Raw genomic sequence first — 17,846 nt, 5'->3', positions numbered from 1 at the left:
ACAGTACGATATTGATGCGGTAAAAAGTCGAACCTACTGCATTTAGTACCTTATATGTATGAGGGTATACGAGCATGTTAGTCACTCCCCCTTCTAACATATAGTTAAACTGTAGCCTAATTTCGACTTGCCATCTGCCTAACATTGTTCTAAGTCACTAAAACTCGAGAATAAGGAAAGACAGCTTTAAAAATGTCTTCTCACTGGCAATACACGGACTTACGTTTGTTCTAATAAAGTGGTTAACGGTTATAACGCAACTGGTGTGCCTTCGACACAGACACCCTAAGTAGCTTACTGCGCTGTACAATAACTGTACCAAAATGAAACTGATTATCAGTTATAGAAAGTCTTTTTTCCTGCAGAATCTCCAAAAAAGAAACAACAAGGAAAATTAGATGTTTTTTTTTTTAAACTTTTTAATATCGTCCGTGCTTTGGACTTCAGCGTATATGTACCACCGTCTGCAGGCAATGTATATTTTAGATCTTAGTTTTGAAATAAGACACTGAGAATATGGATGAGTCTTGACTATATACGTGGGCCTAGACTATTATGTAACATAAGGATACGAATTTGCACTATAAACCGCAAACATATAAAAGCCTTAAATAGTATGCAGCCCACCAAAGAGCACAGCAGACATCTTATGACTTATTAATCTGACGACTTAAAATAATTCTAGTAGAATTATTTTAATCTTCATATACAGATTTAGATCTTCTATTTTATTAACTAAATTTTGTTTAAGACAAACTTAACTGACTACAACCAGCCGTTTTATAAAAAATGCGGATTCCAGAAAAACAAAACCACCGAAAGAGCTTACGGGAACGTAGATAATGATGTCGAAAGAAAGATTACAAGAGCAAATGCTAAATAGTAAATCAAGAATTTTTTAATTTTTTTTTAACGGGTAAATCTATTCGACTTCATTGCATCACGAATGCAACGATTAAACGCAGCAACACTAGAAAAGATTACGAATCCATATCTAGGAACTAGATTCGTAAAAGGCCTGAGTAAAAAAAGGGGTTACTGATTTGAGACATGAGAGTATTTTGAAGTTGTTTACAACATTTTTTAAGAGCGCATACATTTTGACTATGCAAAGAATAATTTCGTTTCTATCTATAGAAACCAAATGCAAAATTGTCTGTACAGATCCCTCTTCAAGGACGTTTTCCCAGTACGTATATTTTAACCTATTTGCCAGAATTATAGGCGAAAAATTTAACACTTCATGGTTCTTGGAAGTATCTATATGTATGTATTTGGCTCTGAATCTACAAAAACAACTGGAGTCTAAAATTACTTTTTATTGAGGAATGTTTATAAAATATAATATTACATAATACTGGCTTATTGTAAAAAATAGACTTTTATTTGACGCTTCAAATATATTTGATCACATGAACCAGTCTAGTTTTTAACTAATACTTATTATAACACTGTCTAAAGGTGAATATAAAAAACAAAGAAGCAATTTTCAGAGGGTTACAAGAAAAGTTTAATACTATAAAATACCGTAACTGAACTTTAAGGATTTCATCACCATTGAAAAATTAGCTGAATTGTTGACTACTGAAGAAAGTGAAGCAAGTGTGATGAGAACGAGTGCGGATCGAAAGAACTCGAACTCGATGGTTAAGTGATTAATAGAGAAGAAACGAGATGGAAAAAAACCTGTAAGAGGCCTGAGATCTGATGGACCATTCGTAATTTGACAAGGCTTGTCGTTGTTTGGTCACTTTGCCGCTTTGTCAACAATTGCAGCTTGAGACGAACGCATAGCTTGAGCTATTTTGATAGATTTTCTAGTCTCGTTGTAAGGTAACTCAAGCGAAGAGATTAGCACAAGGTCCAACGATGCGTTTTTAGTGACGTTCTGAGACGCGTCTACGTTAGAGTAACGAACGTAGTCCAAAGAGCTACTATGGTGGTAGAAGCTGACGACATTGATGCTGTTGTCATCACGATTATCGCCATCCTTTATTTCCCTATGCCGGTCATCATCAACAGTAACGTCATCTGCTGCCGTTAGTTCTATGCTTCTTCCTTGTAGCTGATGCAGCAATGGCAATAGCGGATAGGTCTTGTGCAGGTTATAGAAGCAGACTGCCGTTACGGCTTTCCCTGTATAGCCCTAATCACGTATAAAAATGGCCAACGCTAAGCGATGCAGTGAAAAGAACTTCCGGTGAAAAATGACCTCTACTCGTAGACGGCTAGAACAGTGGCGATGGCCACTGGCTTGCCGCTGGCGTTTTATCACTAAAGCGAGCAAGCACTGTAGTAGTATTGGTAGTGGTTGTAGCAGCCACTGCCATCGTCGCAGTAAGCCCAGCATTATGGTCCAGGCAGAAAAGGATAAAATAAGACGAAACAGAATAACATAAGAGGCAAAGGAAATGCGGGTGATAGTGTGGAAGATAAGCTAGCTGTGTCCCCTCCGCGCACACTTCGAGCGGAAGTCGCTTAGGAAACGACGACTTTTCTGTTACCACAGTCGACGCCACGAAATACCGAATCCCAAGAGCCAGCATTCCCTCTTCGTTCAATTCCTCCGTTTACAGAGCAGTACAAATTGAATTCGTGCTACTTGAACATATCAAAACCTAGTTGTTACGAATCAGTGGCGGGTGAGGTCAATTTCGTAAAGATTCGACCACTATTTTTCGAAATTTAAATATAACGTACGTCTAAGATGTATGTGTAATATATAGACCCGATTAACGGTTTATTTCTTCGTATTTAGCCGCACTGAGGCGGCCCACACCTGTGAAAACGGGCAAACCGTTAGCCCATCAAGACTGGCAACGATCCAGCCGCCCGATTTCCTTTCAATCAGGGATAACGGGAAATGAGATCAAGAACGTTGATGGCAGCGGTTATATCGTCGAAAAGGCTAAGCCGTCCATGGCAGAAAAAGAGTTGGTTACTATGCTCTACGTGTCAAAAAGCCGCGTGGAGTTCTCACATAACACAGAAGCAGAACGCTTGGAGTCAGGTCCGCCAACAAAGACAGGCCTCAATGAATCATCATGTTTGCAACGGTATCAGGTTTTATGACCTACATGGTTGCCTATGCGGGACGAAATAAAACTTGGTTTTAAAAAACTAGTGCTTCAGGAAAGAGACTTGACGTGGGCAATACTAAAGCTCAAGTAAACGAAACACCTTGCAAGGTCCTGAGGTCGTATGAAGACTTCAAGTTGAAAGTGCACCGAAATTCTTTGAAGCCATCATCATATAGAGAAACTTGGGCCATTAGGCACCTGTGATGATGGCGAGCAACCTCAAGGCGTGTGGCCAATGACAAGAACTAACTGTAGGGAATCATATCTAAGCAAGCTTGAAAATACAGGCGTATATGTTCTGTCTAATATACGTAAGTAAGTCGTACACAAAGTTGGTATACAATACGAATTGTTCAACAGTTATCATGGCTGTTCATAATATGTTATTTCAACAATGGCGCTAGAAACGTTTGCACAACCTGAGCTTGATTATTGTCATCGATTCTCTCTATCTGCAATACTCAACAGTTACCTAGCAGCATTAGCTTAGTGAGGTTGGTTTCCATAAAATGCATAAGTGTCATATGCGAGATGAGAAATAATCCGGTACTTATGAGTGGCAGTGGTATACCTGTAACAACGGTAATAAAGATATGGCAAGGAGCGGAGAGATTAGTATAAATTGCTACTTTGCTATCATCAAGCACAGCATTTTGTGCGGCCGGGACTTCATAGCAAGAAAGCTCGCTCAATGGGAAAACCAGAGCTCTATCTGCCTTAAGGAAGAAGTTTACGACGATATTACATAATTAAGAAAAAAGCCCTTTAAATAAAAACTATTGCCTTCTGTGGCCTGCTTGACACAACTGATATATTTACGAGGCTTATAAAACACCCAGTCTGTCTATGGTTCTTAAAAATTTCGTCAAACGACTGTAGGGATAATAATTTGAAATATCTTATTATAGCATTAGGTGTTCTTATATAACTAGTTCGACTTTTACCTTGGCTTCTTAGATTAGCAAAATCTTCATCAAAGAAGCTCGTAGTAAAGACAGTAACTGGCGAGCAACTTCAGAGTCATCCATATACAAATAATTTATTTAGACAATAATAATTAAAATATGGTTACAATGATTGCATTACGATGCCGATTATATGAAATCATGCAAAGTCGTAAGTTATGAGGAGCTTTCTGTTATTACTATCTTGTTTCACAAAAAATAGAAGGTTACACAAGCAGATGATGCCAATACGTTTATAATAACAAAAAATCATGATTTAATATTAATAGTAATAAATATATTAAAACAACCGCAAAATGCCCCCATTCTGTTGTATATAAATGATTGTAAGCTTGCTATTTAGTATGCCTTTGTTAAGTAGATTTAATGTCAGTAAAATTACAATTGTTATCCAGCTACGCATCAAGAATCCACTCGATTCGTTACTCCTACGTCTGTTATAAATAAATGATTAAGTGAATTCGCAGCAATATCACCAAAATGAACAGTTGTATGTGCCTTCGTTCATAGATATATTTGCTATACAGATTGAAGAACAAGGAGAAACTTTCCGTACACGTGCACTTTGATTAATGGTGGCAGCATTACAGTTCATTATGGTTAAATGACTAAGAAAATTCAATTTCCAAAAAAAGCGACCTTACTTCTATAGGCTTCATGACGTTCCTAGGATTCCTCCATAAGCTATGAACTCCGACGAAAGCTTACGCATGCATGTGTGTAGAAGCCAAATTTAGGCTGGCAAGTTATGTGTTTTTCAAGCGTGGACTTCTTTAAGCTTCTTGCCTGCGACTCCCGTCCCTAAGGGCGCAGCTTCTACAACCTGTTTGGGGTCATGTAGTGTATTAATGCATAAACCTGCGTTTTCTTTCTGTCCAGGCCACCTAGTTTTGTGAGACGGTTGAATCTTACAGAAATGGTCCCCTCTTACTGCCTCCACGTCCTGAACGTTCAAAGTTCAGCATGTTTCTGTTCGATGCTGCTACTGGGTTGTTGCTGTCGACTAGTTTTAATGCTTGATTTTACGTCTTCACAGACACACTCTGTTCCTTCGTCTCGATTCTCTTGAGCATAAACTCTTACTGTTTTATAATACCTTTTGACACGGAGACACAATGATAGCTCGGTTGATATTCATCGTCCGTTGTATGCCTAACAGAAGTCTTAAGAATCAAAAGAGAATGTTCGAGCTAAGAGAAAGCGTCGTCGATATCACTGTAGCTGCACGCGGTAGTTCCATCTGTTATATTACAAAGGACCGTTAACAGTCAACAATTCCACTCACCCATTTCACCGACCAAAAACCAGCACCAACACATCGTCTGGTAATCTGCCTGCCTCACCTTGCAAGGAAGAAGTTAACGTATTGACAACTTAAATTCGGCAACTGACAGCTAATCAGACAATATTTTTGGCACCAATAGCCTGTAGAGGTAAACCAAAGATAGATAATGATATCTATCTGCTACAATGGTATGATAACGTTGCGTTTGGAAGATCGAGCTTTGATCCAAAAATTCACCCATAAAGGCAGACTTAATTTAGGTTCCGGTATTTCCTTATCTTTACTTCTGCCACTTCGTGTTAAAACATAGTTATAACTGGATTTCTTCTGCTCTTTCGGTTCCTACCTAAACCCGGGTTTTTCTGCACTTCCACAGCAACAACTACTAGATATATCATTTTAGATAGAATGCAGAAAAGTAACGACGATGACACAGAGTCTCGCATCGTACAATTTACACTAGGAATGCGTGTGGCCAGGTTCAAAGCATATAGTCCTACATCCATACATGGTGACAAGCCCATTGGCGCTATTTGCCTGGAAATGCTCTGGGGTTATCATATAGCCTCAAATGCCTCTGAACAATCATTCATTATTCATAATGTAGGTCGAGCGGCATTAGTTCCGGTATTTTTATTGAAAGTAAGCGATAGTTTGTGTTAGACTGTTACACACGAATCGATCTTTGAAATCAAATAGTTTTTGAATTACGTGCCTCTAGAGGGCGAAATTTGGCTGCTAAATACTCCAACTTTATCACTTATATTCAAAACTTGTCAGTGGAGACCAGTTGAGTTTAATCCAGGAGAAACGAGTATAGGAGAAAAAAGTACCTTTCAGTCTCGAAAATCAGCGCTCAATGGTCAAGTTTTTGTTTCTTAAAGGCTGCAGAGCTGTGGAAATTCATCCAAGATGGGTATAGACATGAGGCAAGAACGCCTCAAGCGAAAGCTCAGTATGTGTATGGCGTAAATGTTTGAACGGAGATTGATGTACTCTAGTGAGAAGATGACTAGCTGTCGGAACCTGAAGCACAAAAACACAGTGCGCGATCAAGAAAGCTTTTTGCGAAAGGAAAACTAAAATCTAAAAGTTTAGGGTCGTTGAACACTGCCATTTTATGTGTAACGTATTACAAAATTATAAACCAAATGCACAAAACTAAGTAAAAAATGGATTCTCTATAAACTGACTCCGGGTCAGTTGGAAATGTATGTAGTATATCTCATGTACAATTTGCAGAACTTTAAACAATAAAAACTCTGAAGCATATGGACGCCAAAGACAAGCGCCAACCGGCGGTAATCTCTACCGCCAGCTGTGGAGGGACCAAGCGAGAGAATGGCGTTGCGCTCGATGGAAATCGAGTTCAATGGTAGTATCGAGTAGGTTTAAATGTAAGTTGATGATAGTATTTGCAATGAATATAAGAGGCATCTGTTACTATGAGATACTTGCCGAAAGTAAAACAACGAATGCAGCCTTCTATCATGAGTAGCTCAAGAGAGTCAGAGACCGTTAATACGGAAATCGAACGTGCGCAATCTAGTTGCTTGATTACAACGCCAGGGCTCAATTACTTTTTAGATTAAACAAAGGGATGTCTTACGTTGGCCTAAACCCACTTATTTTCCCGATCTAAATTCGTGTGATTATGGGGCTTTCCATGTCCTAAGAAGGACAACTGACGGGCGAGCATTTTCCACGATCAATTTACCTCAAGAAGGCAAAGATAGGGGAATAAGATATAGGAACGAGAATAATAGATATATGGCGGTCGAGAACTTTGCCAAAGTGCTGGGTCAAGTGTGTAGAAAACAAAGAAGAATACCTTCAACACAGGTTAAAAAATAATCGTTCTGGCTCGATGTTCTAGCTAGTTCGAAACTTATTAAGTTCCAAGATTCATTTGTATAACGTAGCACATATGTAGGCTGAACGGTTTCGAAGCAGCCAAAAATAAAAGTTGCCTAGCTTGCATAATATTGTCCTCATATGTATATATATCAAACCGATTTGATTTTCTGGAAGGTTTATATAATGTCCTAAAAAGTAACAGCAGAGAATATCAGATTAATACTATGATGTTTCTACATCGTCTGCTTTCTTAGTTCTCCGAATAGCCTAAAATATAGATATTGAAAGTCGACTCCAGCTCAACTCTGAGACGACGGAATAGCTCAACGGTGCAGGGGATTAACGGTAGTAGAGTGACGACAAAATCGCAATGGGTGGACGAGGTGGCTGAGACAGAAAGATGGGATAATTGCTAAAGGCCAGTACGACGCCTAGAATACGGTAGTGCAGTAACTGAATTGGGGGAACAACAACAACAAAGTATTTAAGTTACTCAAATCATATAATCGAATAGCTTCAGTTGGATAAGGGGCTAATTAAAGCAGGGAAACGGAATGACTCGAAAGAGAAGAGGAATAAGCAAAATCAAGTTATGGGAGAACAGCGATGAGGCACTCGCAAAGGAATAACAAGGGTAATGACAACAGGGCAAGGAACAGGCCAGCAGGAGAACAGAACTAAAGTAATGTTGTCAGACGATTGACTATTAAACTTGTAAAACAATGGTAACGTGCAGTGCCTGTAAATATATGTGGTCACGTAACCGTGCTGCGTGTAAGTACTAAATTACCCAGTCAGAAGATTGAAATGTGCTTGAAATTTACCACTATATTATGAAACAATAAATATTTATGTAGTCAAAACTTTCTTATAGTTAAACTGACATTAATATCAGCAGCAGGCCACCTTTGCCACACGTCCTCGAAATTAATTTTTGAATTCGCAAATCTTTCCTGAACCAAAATGTTTTATCATAGAGTTTTTTTTCGCCTTGTTATATATATATACTGTTTGGAATATGGTGCACCATAAAGTGGTGTATTGGCGATCTTTTAGCTATAATTTGTGCTGTTAAATCTTAATTAGTTAGTTGCTACGTTAATTTAAATGCTACCATTTTAATGTTATATTTGATTTCATTGTCTATTGCAGCTTGCCAGTTTTACCCGCTAGGTGAAAATCGACGCTTCGAACGAGTGAGCGAAAACATTGGCGTGGGTAAGTACTCTTGACGTTGATATAAGAAAATAGGTACTATGCCGAATATAATTAAAAAAATCGAACTGCACCTACATGTCAAAGTCATGCCTTAGTATATAGGCCAGTTCTACATTGGCCTAGGCATACGCGTTTCCTTTAACTGACAGACGTCTTGCTGATTTAGTATTACAATCATATGAATTAATTATATTCTCTAAGTGCTTGCGAAAGAGCTTCGATTTCGAGGCAAAGTTAATGACAAGTTATTACGAATTGCTTCCGTGTTATTTTTCTTCAATGAAAAAGTCAATGCCAAGAAAAATATTTAGATTCGGTAGAACTTGGAATTATGTACTAGTTCTCCTTTCTAACAGATAGATTAATGCGTAAAGTAGATTTATTCCTTGGTATTGTGTCAAAAACACCGCTTTGGTATCCAACCATGATTAATAGCATTAGGTTGAGAATACACCCTAAATGTCTTTAAAGATTCCCTTTACCATTTACAAGCCTCAGCAAAGTGACCATTTATAAGCTTAGTACCCTTCAAACATAAAGCAATTATGAGAACCGTTTGTTATTAGTAAAAGTTTTTGTACATCGAAGCTGTTTAGAGGCATCTAAGCCTCGATTGGTACCGTTTTAATTCTATTAACTAATAACGTCAACCGATTTTATAAGTTTAAAAGTTAAATCGGTTGAAGTAAAGAGACGATCTTTAAAAGTCGTTTCCTTTTATTTGTAAAATTGACGAGCAAACAGCGAAGACATTCGGTAAACAGTCGATACACGCCAATTTCCTTTGCTTTTTTCACACTGATGCATTTGAAGTCAAATTTTTTTAGGGTTTGACTTCAAACATCATCATCCGTTTTACCGCTTTTCCGCATCTCGCGTTATACGTGTGCTCCCTCGCTTTCACACTTTTATCTTTTCTCTCAGTGTTTCGATCAATGTTTAGCTTGATTATGAGTTAAACCCTATACTTCCTTAGGGCTTTGGCGTAGCCACAAATATGAGGACACTCTTACCAACCCAGCAATTTCCTTTCGTCAACAAGATACCCGTCACAGTTGCCGTCTGTGGCCGCGTCCACTGCTATCGGCAGCTTTCGTTACCTATACGACCAATTTTGAGCCGTTTATTTATTCCTGCTATCCCATACGCGGGTATATGTACGTATATTGAAATACATACATATGCACATATTCCATTCATGGGTTATATTCATAATTTCTTACTTCCAGTTCGCTAAGTTCCTTGCTTTTTTTTGGGAATGTAAGACCTTGTCACGCTGAATTCAGCTATATACGCAAAATGGTGTCAATGTCTACGGCTAATGGTATTCACTTGTTTTTAGGTTGCAAGCAAATAACGACGATAATGATACTAATCATAATAATAACAATAGTAATAACAAAAATATAACATTAACTGCTGGTATTGGCGTATGATATAACCTCAACTTTGGTTGGCCCACTTGAACAGACAGCCTTGCTCGAGTCGTCGGGTAGATGTTAAAGGTGGACATAATCTCTGTATTATCTACAAGTAGGGGCTTCGAGTGTAAAATAGATGAAGTAGATAATGGATTCTTTCAAGCAAAGAAGCACAGTCTATAGATTCAAAATCATTCAAAGTGTACCTCACAAAAGCATTACCTAAAACAATCTCAAAGAGGTGGTCAAAGAAGTGTAGGCTATATACTTGTCCAAGTTCAGCTGAACATTCTGACTAAAGTTTTAAGATGAGCTCTCATAACAAAACTTCATTAATATGTTTAATATATTTAGCATCGGTTAACTTCACGCGTAAATTTTCTCATTTAAAACTGGTTGCAGCATTAGTTTCATAGATTTTTTATTTTTTTGAGGAACCTAGTAGTATTATTGTTGAACTAAGCTACGTTTCGTATGCAGAGTTGCTGGGTTTGTTACTAACTAACACATGTATTTAGCATAAAGTTCCCAACTAGTAGGAAGTGTTGGTGAGTTTGGAGCGAAGGGCGAGGTGCTAAGCGATACGATTACGAGTTAAACTCTATACTTTTTTAAAGTGTTGGTATAGCCACAAATACGGAGCCACTTTTAGCAAGCCAACAGCTTTCTTTCTTCTTTCATTCTGTGCACGACTCTCATCATGTATTTTGCTAATCTATGAACCAATTGATGTACCTATCTGTAAATATTGTAATTGGCTCCGTACAAGTGACCTTGTGATGAAGAACGCATTATTACGAAGATACCTTAAGATACTGATTAAGATAACAAAAACATTGATTCATTGATTTAAAGCATATAATAGAAACGAAAAAAGCATAGACCGTGAAGCACGTAACATACAGGCTGTAACTCGTACTTCAACGTATATTAGGGCGAAACCTTAGTATAAAACATGTTAAATGCGTTCTCCTTAACGCTTTTTAATATATAACGTCCCAGTTAAATCGAGCAGTCTCAGTATTTTAGTGCGTCATAAATAAGCTATGAACGTCTTGTGCTGCACACAAAAAATTTGAAATTTAGCGGCGATTTTTCAGGTGCACATGGCGCATAGTTTACGAGGGTTTTAGGTACATTTTACATGCTACAAATTCAGAGAGACTTTCTCCAAAGAGAGACTCCTTCTATTATTTTTCACTGTTCTGTTTTTTACAACAGTTCTAGCCACGAAGCATCAGGCCGTATTCCATTTTTTCCAAGAAAGTATTTTTAGGGGACTATATCTGGCTTCTTTACTACTCCTTTCATTGTTGCTAGAGCTTTCATCCACAAGCATCTGCCAGGTAACGTAATCTAATGAGAATGACGTCCTGACGCTGTACTTTTTTGAAAGATGATCCGGTTAAGTCAGAAGTTTACTGTAGGATTCTACAATTCGTGATGACAAAGCGAATCTTTCGCGCTAATAAAGAAGTGGTTCAGATCAATCTAACACTGAATTTCAGAGTTCTGGATTTCTCAAGTTTCGCTAGCTTTCGATCTATTTCATGAAGTGCTCTTGAAAAGCATTCACACAAGTTTCAATATAATGCCATACGCACTCGCTGCTATTGCGTTCTTTGAGAATTTGAACAAGAAAGGTGTTGGTAAATAAGAGACGCTTTAAAGGAGTATCGCGCTATTTAGGATAGGAATCCTTGAAAAATGATCGAAGCAAGTAGTAATTACTTCGTTACGGATGCCTCTTTTGATGTATTAGAAAAATACTGAGATTGTACACTAAAGCCTATGGGCTACTCACTGAAATCATTCATTTGAGACTTATTTGACATTCTCCGCACTATTATACTCGTAACATAAGTAATGCAATTGTCATTTTTAAGGGAAATGGTATCATATGTATATGAAATATGTTTTTTTTTTTTCGAATTAGCTGGCGTACGCTGTATATGTAGCTTTTCTAAAACATCAAGAAACGAACTTGTACAGCATATGTGTAGTAAACAGGATGTAATTGGCTCCATTTGCATTTATATATATATATATATATATATAAACTTTAAAGACTCACCAAGTACTGCATCTTCTTTTAGGTGAAGAGGTGTTTCGCGTAGAGGTCCATCCTCGATCGCAGCTTCGACTGGATGCGGTCGATAACTCTTTATCTGACATTAACTTCTTCGAAGTCTCAGACGTGGACGACAAAAGTGTCTCCATTAAAGTTTCTAAATCACTTGAAGATCTTGTGGACCGGGTAAGTTAGTAGCAATTACAGGCAGATTTCTCATTTCGCACGTCATGAGTTTGTTTATTAAGCAATATTAATGAAAAGGGAAGACAAATATAAGCTGGTTTGCGTTCAAATAATTAACTATAATTAGTCCGCAACTAGCGCACGACCTTGTTATTATCAATGTATATTCTCAGGCGAATGATAACATATCCGTATGTTTTGATTCCATCAAGCATAGATAATGTTTTAACGGATAGTTATAGCGACTAAGATGCCGTTATGCTGCAGTGGTAAATTAAATATACAGTGGAGTCGTGGCCAAGGAGTCTCGGCTATACCTTCTTCAAAAATTACCATTCTGTGGTGATGACGTTAAAAGATCCGTTGAAGCCCAGGCAACTCATGTTTAATACAAAGCTATAGACGATGTTCCGATCGTTTTATACGATAAAAAGTTCGCTCAATACATTGCCGACTTAAAAGTCGACTGACATTGACGATTTGAAACCCCGACAACAAAAAATATGACTGCTTAATAGAGAACTACTTACCTGTTTGCCGAACAGATAATTCTAAAAATGCAATATTTAAAGCAAGCCGCGCACACGTCATTACTTAAGAACCGTAATTTACGTCAAGGTGGATAAACAACTTCGTGGATGATTGAAGAATTTATACTAGTCTTCTTCAGCATTCCAACGTTCTACTGTACTGTTTAGAAGATCACCGATTTCAATGGCTAGGTATATACAGTAGACTGTGAAAACCCAAATCTCTAAAATTATCTTTTAAAGCTAAGTTTGCAAACCATATCCACCTCGGACTTTCGTCCACGTGCTATTATATAATCTGAATATCGCTGCTCTAAACAGCAGATGCTCTTTGCCAGATGTGGTCTTAAAAGTGATAAATAGCATCAGCGAGGGCAAGTCACCTGGATGAAACGGCATACTCCCGTACAAACTGCTTAGAAGCGGTATACCATTTATCCTAGTAATTACACAACAGCCTATATTCAATCAGAGTACTGGCACCCAATACGCTGCTTGAAAGGATAAATGTCTTTACTTGGAAAAGCGCAGCCGAAGACTTCTGGTACTTGTAGAACCGTAAGCTTTGAAAGATCTGATTATACCATTTTAGTGATGATACTGACCGCTAATTCTCAGAACACTCTTTATGAAGCAATAATAGCCCATTAAACATGCTTAACTGTCAGGTTTGCTTCGCAGATGACCATACAATTACAGTCAGAGACCTCTCTAGTCGATTGAAAATGATATCATTTGACAATATACCCCACTAATTTGCATTCAAGCCTCTTGAGCACGTGAAAATGATTCCTATGTCATAGAGATGAAGCCTCATGATATATAGAAAACCCTCTGTTATGCTCCTATTAAACAGTCAACTATGGACGTCATTTGCAGTACATTAAAGCATCTAGTAAGAATGCCCATTTACACCTAAAATTTACTGGATATTGTCACGGCGGAGTAAATAACCAAGTACTTAATAGGTACCTCTTTGAGCCGCAGCATAAACCGCGGACGTTTATTTCTTCCTTAAAGACAAAGATCGTCTCTAAGAGTCAAGCTATACCAGTGTTCCAGGCGTTGCATTCACCCCTCAAAAGTCGGTGGGATCGTGGATTGGCCTATGGGCGAATTCGCAGCTAAGTTAACTGAGTATATCATGGTCAGTTAAGTCAATTTTCTGTATTTATGCATAATGGAACTCGTTAGCGCGATGGACTCTGTGAGGTTCAAAGAGGAAATTGTTCATTTATTTACACCTGTCGTATGATACGTACCGTTGACAGAGAATATGATAATAATGAGGCATTCGTTTGCCATTCCTGCATGAACCTCAAAGCCGGATGTATGTCTCGTACAAACACATATGTTTTAATTAAAAAAAAAAATGGTGAATTCGGATTAATTACTTAAAAGCAAGACTCTCTTTTTATTTTGCAAAAAGATTACTACATCTATTAGAGCCAACACTATCGTAAACGTTTGTTTATGTGGAGTTTACTCTTTGGCATTTTATGATTTCTGAGCTTTTACAACGTCTATGTGACCCTTCAATATTCTGAGATAGTAAAACTATTTTTGCTGATTACAAATATAATAAGCTTGGGCAGACTCAAGTCAGTGAACCCAAAAAGCCGAAGAACGACACTAGTTGCCGTCGTTTAAACAAAAATTCTACGCCGACTATAATATAATCCCAACAATAATCTGCAAAAAATGCGCCAAATTATACAGATACGTACCCAGAGGAACAAACACCAGACATGTATCTCAACGTGTTTATGCCGTCTAAAATAGTGCCTTGTAGTTGAACTTGTGATTAGTTTATACGGTTAGACGGACTGTAACAAATAGCTGCGTAAATGTACATGCAAAATCGTACTTGCAAAAAAAATATCAATCCAACCAGACGATATACCGGTAGGTAGAGATGCAAAATGTTATTATCTAGTAGATGTTTTGACCCGTTAGCCAGTATACAATGCATAAATGGACCAAACAACTTGCTTAAATACATAATTCTCATTGTCATGAAAAGAAATTTTTCTAATGATTAAATAGCGATTATACATCTGTGCGTTTTTAAAGTGATTGATATTGTTCAATTTTTGTTTTTAAATATGTGCCTGTTTACCATTTATGTACAGTCTTAAAATATATGAACGAAATAATTTAATCAATGGCATTCCGTAATGTAATGTCTGCTACCCTTTCACTAACAGAGATAGAGAGCGTGTGGTCGAGGTAGCTTCAGCTCGGTCCATCAGAGGCTTCTTTGTCGGAGCCTAGGTGATCGTCGCGCATCATTGCGCACAGCTCGAAAGGAGGTTATAGCAAATATAACCTACGCTAACTGATGGCTATGGTTCTAGTCAATTGCCTCACGAGTTCACGTACGGAACCATATGTATAGGGTTTAGCTCGAACGTACTGCGCCAATGAAATTTGGCTTCTGCAACAGCGACAAGTTTGAAAAAAGCATGTTTGGTACAAACATCGACTGTTTTGGATAAAACAGTGTACTCACACTAGTAGGAATATCTCTAGAACACTGCAGCATTATTCAAGTCAATGAAGCATACGTTCGTTTCAGCATGTAAATGACCTTTGCACTTCTCCATCAGAACGGTCATCTGTTTCCTGTTGACAGGGTCTAGATATAAATATATGAGAAAGCGCATCTGTAGCCTGGTTGAGACAGGACGGCGACCACCAACTCGGAACGTCAGTTCTGGTTAAACGAAGTTACGTCCTTCTTTCTGTTTTTTTATCTCTGTTGGTCGAAACACGCTTAGCGAGTTCTTCGCCGGCGCTGATAAAAAATGGAAGAGCAGAGTCCAATTATATGGTGACCCACGCTGCTTGCTCTGTAGTTCCTAGTTTTCTAGGCGTGCTTCCCACATAATGTCAGTTGTCTGATACGTAATCATGTAGGTATTTTGTCACCAAAAACATTAATATAGTTTATGAATAGAGGTAGATAATTGCTAGATATCCACTATAGTATGCTAGCCTAAGTCGAACCAGTTACTCAGCTAGATTAAAAACAGGAGAGGTGACGGGTTCGTACCGGAAGTAAGCCTTCTATACCGGGTGGTCATCAGCTAAAAATGGATGCATAGCTTCTCTACAGTGACGAAAGGTGTATACTCATACAAAGGATTCTGCATTACTTTTTTGTATATAAATAATTATTATGTATATTCTGTAATAAAGAAATACTTCAAGTTGACATTTGTTTATTAAATCTGAAGAAAATCTCTGTTAAGTCTTGAAAACCGTCTGTGACTTCTTTATTTCTGTGACTTTTCAGCCCGATCCTCAAAGCGTGCTCAAATTTAAGCTGACGTGCAAGGGTTCATCTGGTTCTGAAGAAGCTTTTTTACCTGTGACTGTCTATGTTCAGGATGTCAACGACCATGCACCGGAATTCCAAAATACGCCATACCATCTCGAAGTTGATGAGGTTAGTGTCATTCACAATATATACGACGTATATGGTATAACACGTGAGTTCGATTTTTTGTGTCACGCTTTATGGTTTGTGTTCGGTAAATGAGATACGCCTTATACAATTCCAGTTAATAGACTGCTTTCTTCGGAAAATTTCTATCAAGTAGTTTCAAGGCTTAAATGCGTCGCCGGGCGTTTGGCCTAGAACGTGCAATGTTCAGATGCACTGATGAGGATTGGCAATGCTCGACAAAGCGCTGAAGTGAAGGGGTAGCATATGATTTTGCTGTGCTTCTATATTGAAACTTCACTCCGTTACTGGATTGCCGCTCAAATAATAATACCGTAGCGTTGTCTTGGATTATTTGTGTGGACCGTACGTGATCCATAGTATACATTATTCTAAAAGACATTGCATTAACACATCAAAATTATGGCGCCGTGCTCTGGGTAACTAATACGCATCGCGTTGCGAACGGCTATGATGGCGAAAAATCATTAAGAAGTATTAATTATCAGGAATATAGTAAGGTACTTATGTTATTAATGAAACATGCAAATTTAAATAACAAATGGGTTCTGCATATATTATGAAAGGCCCGATAAATATTTTTAATAGCCTGAAGGGGTCTTTTGTAATAAGCGATCGTAAAATCCAATTAAAAGGGAGTATTGCTTCGTGTAGTTTAGGGTAACTGTTGTGGCAACTTTGAGAAGTTACAAATAGATATTCCTGTTTATGGGTTGTGTCCACCGATGAAGTAAACATGATTGGGATTTCTGTCTGTGAAACGATGGATTTTTTTCAACCGACAATTTCAACTCTAATCTGTTCATACGTTCAGAATAGTTGCCTGGAATACATTGCAACATCAAGACACTGCAGTCTTTGCCATTTCGTACATATATCTTTACAACATCTGTGTAGCTTTTTATAAACACTAATAGGTGTAATGTATACGCATTTGAATGTATATACAAACTAAAGGCGAAAGGTTTCAGTATTGCATCCTGAGGAAAACCTGAGGTTGCTCTATTACTAACTTTGATTGATTGCGGTATGGAAGCACGTGAACTTTGGGGTCGGTTCTGTTAGTCGATCACTGGGAAACATCTTAAAGTTAGGAATCACCACCGCATCGAAACACTGAGCCATGTAGACGTAAACTTAGTTCACTTAAATTGTGTTTTTAATAGCTGCAGATTAGTGCTTCGATCCGGTCCATAGGCCGACTAAGCCGTAGGTATAGATCCTTGCTTGTTAGCGTCTTTCTGCATGGCCATATTAATAGGATCGGAAACAAGTTGTATCGGCTTATGATCGGCACCGAAAATATGAAATATTAGTTTTTTTCCCACTTAATCTTGGTATGTTTAGCGTTTTCCAGTCGATAGGCGACAGGTTTAGATCACCCGAAATAATTATAGTATCGTCATATTTCATTAGTTTTTTTAGTCCATGGGTTAGTGTGACCAAGAGGCCTATAAGGTCAGTAGCTGTGCCTGAAGGCGATAAGTAGGCTGGCACGAGTCGTATTATCCTGTGTTGATCTACGCAAAAACCTCGGATGAGAAGAATTTTATTATTAATTTTAGAATACAGAATTCCATCTTTATACGTACATAATTACTATATTACGCGATATTTGGTTTTCGCCGGGATTAGGTCAGCGTAGCTTAATTTAGCTGAAGCTACCTGTTCTATAGAGAGTCATCGTTCTGTTATCTTAACTATGTCCATGTTTTAGTCTCGGGTATTAATGTCCCATTTTTACAATTTTTTTAAACAAATGCA

At 38.0% G+C, this 17,846-nt stretch overlaps 1 protein-coding gene across 8 annotated transcripts in view; it reads left to right on the top strand.

The window, feature by feature from the left end:
- Positions 1-17,846, top strand: part of LOC111262520 (protocadherin Fat 3) — a 162,520-nt gene that overhangs the window by 65,004 nt on the left and 79,670 nt on the right. For all 8 annotated transcript variants that reach the window (XM_022836836.2, XM_022836838.2, XM_086969181.1 and 5 more), the window contains 3 exons: positions 8,340-8,405; positions 11,923-12,083; positions 15,912-16,064. In XM_022836836.2, the coding sequence (XP_022692571.1) occupies positions 8,340-8,405; positions 11,923-12,083; positions 15,912-16,064 (380 nt within the window). The remainder of the gene's footprint in view (positions 1-8,339; positions 8,406-11,922; positions 12,084-15,911; positions 16,065-17,846) is intronic.

This window comes from Varroa jacobsoni, unplaced genomic scaffold (assembly GCF_002532875.2).
Source record: "Varroa jacobsoni isolate VJ856 unplaced genomic scaffold, vjacob_1.0 scaffold_670, whole genome shotgun sequence".
NCBI classification, from domain to species: Eukaryota; Metazoa; Arthropoda; class Arachnida; order Mesostigmata; family Varroidae; genus Varroa; species Varroa jacobsoni.
The sequence above is the reverse complement of the archived record's forward strand: the minus strand, read 5'-3'. Positions and strand labels throughout refer to the sequence as shown.